The following is a 14,854-nucleotide window of genomic DNA, read 5'->3' as shown; positions in this document are numbered from 1 at the left end:
TGTGTCTCTTATATTTAAATGCTGTTTTACAAGTTATTCTGTTCGCAGCAAATAAACCGAATTTTTCCATTTCAGTATTTCTGCATTTTTATTAAAGTTGATATAACAGTGAACAGTAATTTACTTTTTCAGTGACGTGCCATCGCGGTGGGCGTGTCTTCGTGCAGGTTGTGTGAAACAGGCAGGTGAGACGTCTTCGTGCTTCAGGATGCAGTCATGGCTTCAGGCCTTTGTGACATTTGCTCCCGACTGTTTGCGGATCTTTTGAGGAGAGCTTGGGGAGAATTGGAGCACAGAATGAAGGAAGTTTTCAGAGAGATCCGTCGCTGCACCTGCTGCAAGATGACACCTGAGAGGAGGACGGATCATGATTTACCGATTTTACACCTGATGTGTGGTAGGAACACTGCAGCCGTTCATTGTCTTTGTCTGCACACTGTGTTGCTGTGGAGGAGAAACACACCCAGTTGATATGATTATGTAATTCAATTGTAGATTCACAGAAGAAACGTCACAATTCAACAAAGTTTATTATCTTGATTTAACTAAATCTCTGAAGATAAAGAAGAAACGTTTGCTTGATAGTTACATAAATCATTCACATAATCAGAGTAAAACAAAAAAAAGTGTTTATGTTAGTGATCTGCTCTTAAGTTGGGAAATTAATCTTTTTTTTCCCCTCTTAGATAATGAAATTCAACTTCTCAATCAGGAAACTCTACAAACACTGAATAGACTTGCAGCCTCAGAAAACTCTGATCTACAAATGACTGCAGCTGTGTATTATTTACAACTCAGCCATCACTGTGAGTAAAGTTTTTTTTTTATGTTTTTTTTAATGACAGTTTCACTCATAACAGATGAGTGGCACATAAAATAAAAGGTGAGTATTGTTAGCATTGGAGATAAGCCCTGTAACGGGTCTGACCAGTATCATGCAAATTTCCAACTGTAGTTCTCCTCCAGGGCTGGAAGGGTCATTCTGAGGAGAAAAATAAGATATTAGAATATGTTTTATTATAATACATTATTAACCACTAGAAGTGTGGCTCAGATAGATGATTTGTAGTTTAGATTTCTTTTCCTCAGATCATTGTAGAAATACCCTCATCAGAACAGGTGATGTTGTGTAATATGTAAATGTTGGGCCGCGTATTTTACTTGCAGGTTGTCAGATTCTTCTGTTTACTTGGGTTTCAGTCCATTAAACAAAAGAGGGATATCTCTTTTAGCACTTGAATTTATAATCAACTACCTGCTATATAATGCTAATCTCTGTTACTTAAAATTGAGTTCAACTTAAACATAGTTATGACTTATTCAACAAAGAACTTGCAAGAACATTTAATGATTCATAAATGTGTCTTTTTTCCCCCTGTAATTGTGTGTGACAGTGAAATCCCCTTTACCAGATGCCTTCATGGAGCCTTTCATGGCTTTGCTTCTATCTACTGACCTGGATGTCCAGAAAACTATCTCCCTGTCCCTTGTCAACCTGTTGGTCAAGAATAATGGTAAGAGATATTCTTAATATTGTTTGTTGTTTATTCATAATCCTGAACCTCCATTGTGTATTGGAGTAGTCACATTAGGTAAAATCAACATAGAATGCCAGCTTCCGCCTCAAATCTGATCATTTCTGGGGATCAGATGGCATAATTTTTGTCGATGAATCTGATTCCAGTGTGCAAAGATCTGGTGATTGAAATGGGGATGCTGGTGCCGATACTGGAGCTGTTCCAGTCTGGTGATCCCACCGCTCAGTGTCACTCCTGTGCCTGTGTCGCCATGCTGGCCTCCTCAGGTTTGTGTAGAATTCTACATTATTTTCACATCTGAGTAGAAAGTAAGTGTTTGGGAATTGAATGGAAGAGGAAAAGAAACCTACATAAGGTACAATCACAACATATTTTATGGTATATTGCTAATTCTACCATCAACTGTCTGTTCTGTCTGTTGAAAGAACGCCAAAATATTCCTACAATTCCGAAAAGTCACACCTTCCTAGATCAGGTTATCTTTCTGCTTTTTGTCATGCAGAGTCAAACAGAGAAGCCCTCATGGTGGATGGAATCATCCCACTATTGGCTTTAGCAAAATCCTACGATCCGAAGGTACAACGGAACGCGACCTGGGCTTTACTACACCTCACACAGTCAGGTGGGATTTCTTCCTTTAAATGTCACATATTTCTACACAAGCTGCTTTGTTAGTATCATATCTAAATGTTGCTTTTCCTGAAAGAACTTTATCTTCTTTTTCCAGATTGGTCAACAAGGATTTTATGCCAGGCCGGAGCTGTTCCTGTTTTGGTTCTTCTGCTTCAGTCGTCAGATTCAGAGGTTCAGTTTTACAGCTGCTCTGCTCTGTGCAACATCGCTGCTGCTGCTGAGGAGCATCACGCAAAGCTGCTCAGCGTCGGAGGTCAATATTTATCAAAGTCTCTGCTGACTCTCATGTCCTCTTCTGTGCAAAAGGTAAATGTGAACTGTAAGTAGGTGATGGCTGAATTTGAAGGTAAATCAGCAGCAGTTCTTGATGAAACTCTGTACTGATTTTGCAGAATTCAGCTCAAGCGTGCAGATGCCTACAGATGCTTTCAAAGCACGGTAAATGCAATCAAACAGTAAAGCCAGGATTTACACTACCGTTCAAAAGTTTGGGGTCACCTAGAAATGTCCTTATTTTTTAAAGAAAAGCATTTTTTCCCCCAATGAGGATAACATTAAATTAATCAGAAATCCAATCTAGACATTGTTAATGTGGTAAATGACTATTCTAGCTGGAAACGGCTGATTTTTAATGGAATATCTCCATAGGGGTACAGAGGAACATTTCCTGCAAACATCACTCCTGTGTTCTAATGCTACATTGTGTTAGCTAATGGTTTTGAAAGGCTAATAGATGATTAGAAAACCCTTGTGCAGTTACATTAGCGCATGAATAAAAGTATGAGTTTTCATGGAAAACATGAAATTGTCTAGGTGACCCCAAACTTTTGAACGGTAGTGTGTGTCTCACCTGAAGCAGGTGCTTTTATGACATCACTCCTGTGCAGTTCTGATCCAGGAGCAGCTGTTGGAGCTTGACTGTGTGCTGCCTCTGAAGGCTCTACTGAAAACATCGACTCCTGAGTGGATCGAATCAGGCCTCGCTCTGCTGTCCACGTTGTCTGCACACCCACAAAACCGTGTACGATCCCCCATACAGCAGGATCATGATGCATTCTGTGACTGCACAACTCTCTGTTTATTTCTTTATATTGTTTGTTTTACTGTGATTTGATTGCAGGACATCCTGGTGGGTGAAGGACTGTTGGAGGAGATCAGTGAGCTGCTTCATCATCCCAGATCCACCGCTGCTATAATCACACACTGCTGCAAGATAATCACTGACCTGTGCAGTTCCTGCCTGGATGAGCAGGTACGCGAAGAATATAAATCATGACTTGTTTGTGCACAGAGCCTGAGATTGACTTGATAAAGTCACAATTAATGACATTAAAGTTAGTCAGTGGAGTCCAAATATCTTCAAATCTGGACCAACGAGATGCTGAAATGTAATCATGTGTCTAAAAACTGCTTATTGAGGCAACTTTTCCTCAGTCCTGGATTATGGTAACATTTTATTCATTTATGCATCACTGGTGACTCTTAAGCCGTCACTGGGAGCTCTGCGCTAATGTTGGATGGCGTCTCCAGTCTTATTTATTTATGAGGCCCTTCCTGGTTTTTTGCCCTTCACATTACATCATTTCTGTCTTTTACTTGCTCTGCAGATCTCAGCCATTTTTACTGAGCTTGGAAAATCCAGTTGTACTCACTGTGCACCTGCAATCACATACAGAACAATTTTAAGCTGGACTCATTTGTATTCATAGCATCATTACGGTTTTTATTTTTTATCTTATTTTGCTGCTATTCCGCTGCTCTTTATATACCCGTAGTTGATTTGTTTGTTTTTGTATCTTGATTGCTTTTATTATTTTACTAACTTTTCCTTTTGATTTTTACTTTCTTGTTATTATTCAGGTTTCTTATTTATCTTAAATAACTTGGTAAACTCAGAATTTAAATAAAGGCTGAATGAATGAGTGACTAAATTTAGGTACAATCACTCAAGTGGTGTACATAAATACAGATTTGAATTACTTGTACTTTATTTGGCTTTTTCCTGTTTGATGCAACTTTCTACATTTACCCCCCTACATATCAGAGGTAAATAACATACTTGTCACTTGGATTACACATTTTTGGACTATTTCTGTCTATTAAAATAAATATATATATTTAAATTAAGTGATTTTTTTTTTTTCCTTTGAGAAAAATTAAAAAATTAATTGTTCCTTTTATGAGTTGGTAACAGTCTCCTTTTAATATATATATATATATATATATATATATATATACACACAAACTGCTTTTACAAATTCTTATTAGATTAAGACTATTTTTTTCTTGGCTAATGACAGTGAGACAACAATTATGTGCTAATATGTACTATATATATATATATATATATATACTCCATATATTACATCGCTTTACTTAAGTAAAGTTTTGAATGCAGGATATCTGCTTGGAGTAGAGTATTATTATTACAGTTTGTTACTAGTACTTTTACTAAAGAAAAGGATTTTCCACCCGTGATGTTTTCTTTCTAGGGTGTCATGGAAAGTCTGTGTTTATCAGGACTCCTCTGGGCACTTCTGTCTCCCAGCCAATCAGACGAGCCGTTGCTACATGTGACATCATGCTTAAACCACCTGATGACCTGCGGTGAGAGGCCTGCACTTTAATTTATGTGTTTTAAATGTTTTCTGTGGATTTTTCAAAAATCTGCTGATAAATACTTTGCTGTTTGTTTTTTTTTTCAGATGTACTTAAGTCTAAGTTTTCTGCAACAGTGAAACCAGAACATGTTTCAGAACTTGTAAAGCTGTCTGGACAAATAAGAAATCCTCAGCTGTCATACAGCTGTGCAGCTGTCGTCAGCAAATTAGAAATGACAGGTAATGTAATGTGCAAATACTCCAGAATAACATCAAATAACTTGTTTTTTTTCATAATAAAAATGCTGCTTGTGTCCGCTTACACAGAGGAGATGTTCCAGATGCTGAAGCCTCACTACATCACCATGTCCAAGTACCTGTTGGCATTTCTCAAGAAGAAAGATGTGAAATTCCAGCAGCTTGGCATAGCTACCATATTCAACCTCAAGAAAGGTTTGTTGTGGATGTGTTTGTTTAGCAACCGAAGGACCTGAAGCCACTTTTCTTTCTTCTTATCAGACCAGATGTCTTTAGGCAAATTGGAAACAATCAGGCTTTGTAATTGAGCTTGATTTGTGCTGTTTTCCTCTGCAGATGCAGACTTTTCATCGCTGGTGGCCAACAGTGAGCTGGAAGCTGAGCTGTGGAAGGTTCATGCACAGACAGAGGAAACCAGACAGCTGCTGCAAATGATTCAGCCTCTTTCTCCTTGTTCTGTCAACCCTGGACTCTCTCAGCATAAATACTGATAGATGTGGACTTTGAGTATTTTTATATTGTGTTTTAATATCTTAATTTGCTCATTTTTATAGTGTTTTTATATTTACAGTTGACAAAATTAACTGAAAAACAGGGCAGAGATGTGGCATAGTATCAACTTTAATCAAATATGGCATACAGTTCAACTGTTTAACAGGTTAACATGTGATAGTCATAAGCAATACTTAAACTATAAGATCAAATATTGATGATCGGATACATTTGTTTTTATCACGCTTTTATTATAATAAATTCACTTAACCTCTAGGCTTCAGACTTTGCTTTGGGAAGTGATTGCACAATAATAAACAAAGCAACAGTCAGTGCAAGGAACGCTTTGTGCATCGTCTAAAACAACACAAAACTGAAGCAGAGTCTTTGGGAACAACGTTCCTTAGCAGCTTTGAAATACATGATTGCTATATTTTACAAAATTCAAGGATAAGATAGGAATGCAGGAAGTCGTCTCTCACTAACACACGCTTGTGTTTCTTAGCGCAAACTGCAACTTGAGCTATTCTAATTCCACAGTGACAAAACTGAGGAAGGAAAAGTGCTTCGATAGCAAGAAATATCAGGAATAAGCAAAAAGCATCTGACATGTGGCGACTGTTGAATGGCTATTCCTAGTATTTCACACAGGCAACACTCTCCATAACTGATACACCGCATTTGCCAGCAAACTATCAGCACCGTCTACATCTACTGCTTTTTTTGTAATTTTTTGGATAGTCATTATTAGATCATAAACCTGCTGTACTGAAGAGAAATGTTGAAGTAACTTGCTTAATATTTGTGCCACTAGTTACACACAGAAGAGTGACCAAATGCTGATGTCCTCACTGGGAGGGAAGGCTGTAATTGTACATGCTCTTTCAAGTGCTGAAGGGTAGCGAGATGGCTGTGCTGCAGTAATTCCCGTGTTTTACAGAGAAATCGCAGCTCTCCAACAAAGGTTCTGCATGCCCGCCCGCTCTGCAGCTCCTCAGATGACCTCTAAAGAATGCAACATAGGAAAATTAAAGCTATAATGTTAAAAAAAAAAATAATTTTTGATTCATTGTGGCTTGACAGGGGTGTCCCCAGGGTAAGAACGTATCCACCAACTGGAAAACTGTTTTTAAAACTCATTCACAAGTTTTTTTCTCCCTTGTTTACAAGCTGTAATTTTTTGTGTTGGTTTCAAGACAGTCTGCCTGCACGTATCAGTGCTGATCATCAGCAATGAATGAATGATCCTCATTGTGTGGGTTGTGCAGCTACTTTGGAGCATGACAAGTGATGGATAGCCAACGCCTGAAGTTACCAGAATGAGGCTGGTGGTTGGTACGGATTTCCCACCCTGAGGACAAGTGCTTTCAGGCGATTCTCACCTGCCCGTTGGTGCGTCTGGATCTCCTCCAGGCCGGTGAGCGTTCTGAGAGACCTGCGCTCTTTGAAGGCCACGACAGGCACCATGTCCTCCTCGTTGTTCAGCCCCAGCTGCGTGGTTTTCGTCCCCACGGGGAGCTTGACAGCATCTTTTATCGTTCCATTGTGCACAGGCACTGTGTTTTCCTTTGGTTGGGCTTCGTTTGGCAGGATCCTCGCCGGTACAGATTTCTGTGATTAGAAAAAAAAAAAAACTAAAATTAACTGTTATAATCAAGGACAAGCTGTTTTAAAAGACCAGCTGGTTAGCTGAATGCTGCATGTGCGTCATAAGAGACCCGGGGCAGTTGACTTCAAAAACACCACTACAGCTCACCGTATCTGGAGAATCTGTCCTTCTGGTCCTCCGCATGATCTCCTCAAGTCGCTGGGAAAGAGAAACTGCTTTTATTGAAAACACTTTAACACGATACTTCAGGAAAACATGCAGTAAATTTTGATGAATATAGATAAAGAACATAGATCTCTTGTCAAACCTTTTTTCTTGCTTGGCGCTCTGCCTCTTCTTTCTGTGCGAGTATGTCTCGCTCTTGCTTGATCTGCTCGGCTCGTGCTTGCTCTTTAGCTAGCTCCTCCTCTCTCTGCATAAAAGAACATTTAGTCAGAACATCAACATGATAAAAAAGACATTTTCCTATTTAATACATCTGTACAAAAATGCATGAAGTGAAATGATGAGGTTTCCTTCCTTGTATAGAAGAAGATGCTGAATTTCCCACCTGTTTCTGCAGAAGTTCGGCCTCCCTCTTAGCCTGAGCTCTCTCTTCCTCAGCTCGTCTCTGCTCCTCTTCCTCCCTCTTCCTCTTCTCCTCTATTAGACGCTGAGCTTCGGCCTGCTGTCGTGCTCGCTCCTCTGCCCTCCTGCGCTCCAGTTCCTCGCGGCTCCGCCTGGACATAAATTGCAATACAGCAGTCTTAATGGCCTGCCAGTGGCGTATTTTCTGTCTCGTCGTTTGATGTCCTTCTTTACCTTTCAGCCTCCTCTCTCTGCAGACGCTCCTGCTCTTCTTTCTCCCTCTGCAGCCGGGCCTCCCTCCTCTTCTCAGCCAGGAGACGTGAGGCCTCCTCTGGGTTCGTGGTCCCGGCTGAGGGCCTTGATGTGACTTCTGGAGCCTGTGGAGCCATTTTGGAAGGACCTAAAGAGAAATATTATCAATTCCAATACGTATAAAACACATTTAAGACACTTTTTGCGATGAAAACCTCTTACTCTTACTTCCATCTCCTGCTGTTCTGGTTAAAGCCTCCTTCTCAGTGTCAGGCAGGTTTGAACATGCAGTCTCTGGTGTGTTTTCCACCCTCATTTCCTCTTGCTGACCTTCATCTGATGTCCTGACAGGCCTTGAGTTACCAGGAGAGAGGGCAGAGCTACAAACAGCAACATCCTCCTCGGGGACAGACGGCAGCTCAAGCTGCAGCGGGGCTGCATGTCTGCTGATTGATCTTCGGGCGGTCCTTTAACATAGAGCAGAAGAGAGCAGATGTCCCACTTTGTTTACATTACTGCCACTATATCATGAACATACAAACTGGTTTATTAACCTACCGTTCTGGTGAGGGCGAGGTTGTTCTGCTTTGTGTAGCTGCGGCTGGTTTGACGCTGTTGTTGGCAGCGGATGATCTGATGTTTGAGCCACTGTTGGAGTTCTTCTTGACAGTTTCTTGCTTTCTTGATGCTTTAATCTAAATGAAGGTAAGCAGAATTAGGTTTTGAACACATTTTAGATGTGATTTAAGCTGTTAAAGCTAAAAAAGGTGGGGACAGATGAGTGATTGTAAAATATTGAGTAATACTGTATGCATGTAAAACCAAAGACTGGGTTAGATTTACCTGCGCCAGGTTGATGCTTCTGTGCTGGCTGCTGCTGGGGGAGGCAGATGCCCTGTGGTGGACTGAGCTGGAGTGGTGTTGGGGTTTGTGAGGAGGGGTGGTGGTGGTGGTGGTGTTCATAGAGTGGAATGAAACTGCACGGCGACAAACATGGACAACTGAGCCAGTGTTTTGTGCCATAATTATGCACAAATGGTGGGGAAAAAGGATGGAAATATGAGGCAGCATGTCAACAGAGAGGTAGAAGCAGCAGCATTAGTGACCGCAGGGCCTGGAAAACTTGCAGCCAAAGTAGCGCCTTAATATTATTTAAAGCAAATTGTTATAACGGGACAAAGTACCTTCTTCTCCTGACTGACAACCAGCGCTCTTGCTCCTGGCCAGATAAGAGCATGTGGGGGTAAGGAGGCGACTGACCAGATTCTTCTCCCATGCTGTCAGTGGCAAGCGACGTGGAACTAGCGTATTGATCGGTATAAAGTTTCAAGAGCAGCAAAAACAGAAGATAAGGCATGCCAAGAATCGTTAGGATAAGCTACAGAGAGAACAGACACTGAAGTTTAGTGAGATTATGTTAGAAGGGAGGAAGAGCAGAAAGCACATTCATTATTTGTACCATTTTTGGTGAGCTTCCTTCCTCTGGAGTTTTGACCGAGGTTCTGTTGGGCCTTCTGGCTCTTCTCCAGCGTCCTCCGCACTGCAGTTTCATGTCGCTCCTTGATTCAGAAAAAACAAGACGCTCAACAATGGCCTCACTCGATGCAAAAGTTTCCGCTGTCGACACTCACTTTCTCCTCCTTCAGCCTCTGCTTGCGCTTCTCCTCCACGGCAGCTCGCCTCCTCTCCTCTTTGATCCGCTGCTCCAGGAGTTTCTTCTTGCGCTCCTGCAGTTGTTGTTCATAGTAGCGCCTGGCTCGCTGTTCCCGCTCCAACCTGTTCAGTTCCCGAGAGGCTAAGGATGAATGAACCGGTATAAATAGATTTATATGTATGTTAATGTCATTAAAAATCGAGGACAATGTGCCAACGGTGAATTGTGCCACCACATACCGAGCAACCTCTGATGCTCTTCTCTTCTTTCTCGTGCTGCTTTCAGCCTCTCATCGATATTTAGCCCATTAGCAGCTAAAATACCAGGATGAGAGTTTATATTAGATGATTTGACTCCATTAGTAACATCAGGTGAAACTTTTAATTACATTAAAATATGAAAACCCAAATAAAAGTAGTGTGTAAAAGGAGAAGCATTAAAAAAAACATGACAGCCGTTTGGTGAAAGGCTGAGTGTGGCCTCAGGTAAACAGAGCACTTTAACAAACCTGCAGCGGCCCGAGGAGTCACTGTGTTGCAGATTTGGGCAGACTTGTTGACATAAGAGGCGGTTTTCTTTGTCTGTGAGTTTGGTTTCATATAAGAGCCATTTTCTGCAAGTGAAGGGAAAAAAAATCTGCATGTTTTTCAGAGAACAAGAGCAAAAATAGCCATGACCTTTTCAAAGATTTAGTCATCTGATAGCCAATATCCTCCTGATATTTTCCGCTATCTGTAAACAGACATGAGATTGTCCCCGAAATTGATTTATTTAGTAAAACACGGTGTGAAACGGCTGTTCCATTTAAGCCCAAGAACAAATCGGCTTGTCCCTAACAGTGGCTGTTATGGACTGGGTGGCCTTAGGGTCAGCTCCAAATAAAAGAGCCATTATTAAATGCCTGCATATACAAAGCAAAGAGAACCTGCTAGCACCTGACCGGTCCACATGAATATGACTAAAAAAGGCCAAGAAGAGAAAGGCAGCACGCAAGATTAATGAAAAATCTGTGTATATGCACAAGAAGACACAATCACATGGATGTTTTCCTTTAAGGTTAAACAACAACAAGGATACTGGTTATTTTATGTGAATTATGTAATCTGTGCTCACAAATGTCACATGATTTCCTCATTTTTTATGACCGATTACAGATGATTTTTCATAGGAAATGTATCTATATGCTCCATTCATGATCTAGATCTAGAGTCAAAGGCTTGTTTTGATCCGATAACATACAATCCGTTATTAAAGAAAAGCGCAGATAAATGCTACTAACCTGCTCTGTTTCCCTTCCTCTGGCTCTGGATGGTACGTGTAGAGAGTGGTCCCTGCGATGGAGGGACGACACTCTGTTTCTTCTGCACAGCCATGCTAGGTATTGAGCCTGGCATGCCAATGCTCTCGCTCAAAACCTCCTGTTTTCTCTTCTCCTCCTCCTCTTTTGAATTTTCTATTTCAAGATGCCTCCGGGTCCTCGCTCGAGTGTGCTGTGCCGAGATCTGCCTCCTGCATCAGCTGCTTATCCATCTGTGCCCTTTACAAATGAACAGAGAGGAAAGCAAGACAACAAAGCATCTTGTTATGCCCCTGTGCAGCAGACTGGAGATTTTTGGGGAAAGGTTATCCACACAGGCAATCTCCTCCAGTCTCCTTTAAGGCTACGGAGGTCTGGAGAGATTCTGAGCCTCGTCTATAAAAAGGCTACTCCCCCTTTAAAGATCTCACCCTTGTGAGCTGCTCTGCTTTACTTTCACATAATATAGCTGTGTCACTTTAATTCCTCCACCACACTCACTGCTTGCTACATGGAGGCAGCTAGAGGGATGCAGCGTTTCCTGGAAACAGAAAAAAAAATGGATGCAAAGCTCCTGGCCTGCCCTCATGAATAATTGCCATGACAACAGGGGTGTAATGTTCGATGACATACATTACTGGGACGCTAACTCACTGTGATTAAGTTGGTGTCCTTTATATGGGAGGCTTTTTTGTTTAACCATGATTCCTCCGTGATGAGTGAACTGTCTAACCACTAGATGGAGGTCTTTCAACAGTCAGAGGTGCTACTAAAGAGATCAGGGGTGTCAAACTTATTTTAGTTCAGGGGTCACATACAGCCCAATTAAATGGTAAGTGGGCTGGACCAGTGTAATCAGAGCATAATAACCTATAAATAACGACAACTCCAAATTTTTCCCTTTGTTTTAGTGCAAAAAAGCACATTCTGAAAATGTTCACATTTAATGACCTTATTATTTTACAAAACACTATGACCAACCTGAATTTTCAAAAGAAAAATAAGTGCAATTTCAACAGCTTTATGCCTCAATTTACCATTTGTGAATTACAAATTACAGATCACCGTGCATTTACAAAGGTACAAAACACTTAGTCTCAGCTATCTGGAACTGAATAATATATTTTACAACTTGTCAAGAGCTAGAAATTATTTTTAAACTGACATTCATTTCCACATCTGGGTAGTAATCCTGACCACCACATCATACAAACTAAAATGGGAACTATTAAGGAAAAAGTCCATTAACAACAAAATAACTCAATCTTATAAATGAATGTTTTATATGCTACAAAACTGGGTCGACAATCTTACCTGCAAAGGGCTCATTTGAAGAACACAGGGTTAAATAGGACACAAGTTCATGTTTGCTCACAGAATAAAATGCTGTTTAAGTAGAGGCTAGTTTAAGACTTTGGGACAAGCGACTAGAGCTAACTGGAGCTAACTGGAGCAACAAGGCGCTAACACGAGCTATCTGGAGCTCAAAGAAGCTAACTGGAGCTAGCTTTCCTTAGATACCAGGAGCTACCCAGCGTTAAGAATAACGAAGTGGCGCTAATATGTGCTAAATGGAGGTAACAAAGCCAAGAGGAGCTAAAGAGGCGCTAACTAAAGAAAAACAAAGAAGCTACCAACAGGCATCAGGAGTTAGCAAATACTATATGAAGCTTACACAGACTGTAGAGTTAGCTAAAATTGCCAGTCTCCGTAGTATTTAAAATAATTCTGACTTTTACAGCCATAGACTGTATGTAAAATGTTTTATTTACAATCTGTTTGGCCAGCAGGTGGCACTTGCATTCATTATTGCTGCTACAACATGTGAAAATGGTTATTGAGGGGATGTGGGTGTCCTCTCCCTGGAAAATCTGAGTGTGAAACACTTAATTTACTTCATTCTGGTGGATTTTTATGCAGCATTTTTTCTCTCTCTGCATCAACTAATGGTTTTTGTAAATAAAAATGTAGGTTACAGTTTAAACCATAATGGAACATAATGTAGAAAGGCTCTCAGGCATCTTGTATTGTTTTCAAGTATTCTTCTCTAACAGATCAAATTTTCTTATTAGATAGTATACCCACTGATTCAACCTACAATTTTCTCCTCTGTGCTTTATTGTGTCTTTTGTTTGAGGGAGTAACCTTTTAAAATATGCATGTGGCACCTTTTCAGGGAGGTTAAATGAATGCATTTAAATTAATTTATGAACTCCGAGACTTTAATAGCTCATATGTGTTTCAGCAAGATCCTTACTCATGTTTACACTTATTATTTCTAGGTCTATTTGGTTTATCTATACAGACTTTCTTTTACTATAATTGCTTTAAACCATCATAACTATGTTCATTAGTGGGTTAGGTGGACTAGAGTAGATTTATGTTAGAGTTTGAATGCACAAATTTGCAAATTTGTCCTTTGTGCATTAAAGTAGCATAGGTCTTATAAAGATCAAATAAACCAAACATTCATATTCTGATTGATTATTTTTCAGTTTCTGGGGTCACTTGAGGTCACATCTACCTGGGCCCTACGTGCTCGCTGGCGAGTGGATGCCCCCCTTGACACGACCAACAACAAAGCGCTCTGGCTGTGTTTCACCGGCGACTCTTGCCAAACTCCCCCATCCAAATGTGCCATAATGACACACTACACCGCAGTCAGGTGGTGTGCCCACAGAGTCACTGGAGCACAAATAAGATGTTGATAACCAGTCTACAACCAACAGCCAAAAAAGGCCTCTGGACACTGGACCTACATGGGATAAGATTGCATGGTTGGTATCAAGTCATTCTTTGGTTCACCCTAGACGACATTGTCAAAGGTGTCGGTTTAAGGGCTTGGGTGCTTTCTCATGCATATTCATAAGCGTTACCTAAATATTCATCTATAATACAAATAATGTCTCTTATTTTTATTTGCACAGATGCTAGATGCCTGAGGTTTTAAGCTGTTGTTTTGCATCCTCTGTTCTGAGACACTTGAATGTAGAGTAGTATTGCACACAGTTGTTATAATGTGCTTTTTGTTCTTTATTAAACCAGAAAAATCCGCCATGGCACTTTGGTTTGGTAGCGGATGTCAACCTCAGTACTTAAAGCTGAGTTTGATGACAACATCCATCAGAGGAGGAAGGTTAGTATATTAGACTACAGGGGCAACTGGTAACTGTGCACGATTGGTGACATGGTTACCGGCTATCCTGGAGGAAGTAGGACATCTCCTCAACCCCTCTTAGCTGGTATTGAATCATGTAATTAACGGCAGAATCCCTCAACAGAGCGGCCAGGTTGTTGTCACCGAGACCATCGCACACTTCAAGCCTAGTAGACAGGAAAAGGATGAATCTTTTCTGAATAAGAGCCAGAAAACAGTTACAAGAAGTAAATCTCACAGTTTTGTTTGAAGAACATTTATTAAATAGTGCTTTATATATGCAAACTGGAGCGTAATCTGTGCTTATTTCCATTAGGGGGTAAAACAAAAAGAAATTTTCTCAATGTGATACTAATAATAACACATTTCACTGTCGTTCCATCCGTGCAAAATCTATATCTATTGTTGTGAACGGTGATACCTTCCAATAATGAGGATGCCACATGCAACACTGACTGGGCCGCCTAAATAATTCAGAGCCTTGTTTCATCGGATACCAGCAACTTTAGACTTAGACGTATGGTTTACAGACTGACAGTATGTGTAATTGATGAGATGATGAGTTGTACTTCAACATTCAATAGGAGTTGCATTGAATAGAAGTTGCTAAAGCATGCCTCGGGCCACCAAAATAATGCATCTAATCAATGGTTTAAACACAGCGTTTGTTCACTTCATGCAGAGACACATCCCACCCTGTTTCTTTTATTCAGCCCTTAACCTTTCATGTAAATCTCTTGATTCAAATAGCATCAATAGCACCTGTGTGACCCCAAACTTAGATCTATTTTTAATCA

At 40.6% G+C, this 14,854-nt stretch overlaps 2 protein-coding genes across 4 annotated transcripts; one reads left to right on the top strand and one right to left on the bottom strand.

Annotated features, from left to right (window-relative positions):
- The first annotated feature begins 119 nt into the window (after positions 1-119).
- Positions 120-5,521, top strand: LOC127535330 (uncharacterized). Its single transcript, XM_051953011.1, has 13 exons — positions 120-397; positions 687-806; positions 1,395-1,514; positions 1,685-1,804; positions 2,041-2,160; positions 2,266-2,477; positions 2,564-2,609; positions 3,059-3,192; positions 3,292-3,423; positions 4,664-4,778; positions 4,877-5,011; positions 5,099-5,224; positions 5,366-5,521. The coding sequence occupies exons 1-13, from the start codon at positions 217-219 to the stop codon at positions 5,518-5,520; spliced, it is 1,716 nt and encodes a 571-aa protein (XP_051808971.1). The 5' UTR covers positions 120-216; the 3' UTR covers position 5,521.
- Positions 5,522-5,632: 111 nt separating this feature from the next.
- LOC110957996 (ensconsin-like) lies at positions 5,633-11,413 on the bottom strand. 3 transcript variants are annotated; one of them, XM_022204264.2, is made up of 15 exons: positions 10,883-11,413; positions 10,112-10,216; positions 9,843-9,917; positions 9,581-9,744; positions 9,409-9,508; positions 9,134-9,250; positions 8,793-8,926; positions 8,508-8,644; positions 8,172-8,416; positions 7,932-8,097; positions 7,681-7,849; positions 7,438-7,542; positions 7,278-7,328; positions 6,904-7,132; positions 5,633-6,526 (listed from the first exon to the last, which is right to left on the bottom strand). In XM_022204264.2, exons 1-15 carry the CDS (start codon positions 10,995-10,997, stop codon positions 6,516-6,518), a joined length of 1,923 nt encoding a protein of 640 aa, XP_022059956.2. In that variant the 5' UTR covers positions 10,998-11,413; the 3' UTR covers positions 5,633-6,515. The 3 variants fall into 3 exon arrangements, with proteins under 3 accessions (XP_022059956.2, XP_022059954.2, XP_022059955.2); XM_022204262.2 differs by having other exon boundaries at positions 8,793-8,950; positions 10,883-11,411; XM_022204263.2 differs by having other exon boundaries at positions 8,178-8,416; positions 8,793-8,950; positions 10,883-11,409.
- Between the last annotated feature and the right edge of the window lie 3,441 nt (positions 11,414-14,854).

Source organism: Acanthochromis polyacanthus, chromosome 1 (genome assembly GCF_021347895.1).
Source record: "Acanthochromis polyacanthus isolate Apoly-LR-REF ecotype Palm Island chromosome 1, KAUST_Apoly_ChrSc, whole genome shotgun sequence".
In the NCBI taxonomy this organism is placed as follows: Eukaryota; Metazoa; Chordata; class Actinopteri; family Pomacentridae; genus Acanthochromis; species Acanthochromis polyacanthus.
This window is presented reverse-complemented; position numbering and strand designations above follow the sequence as displayed.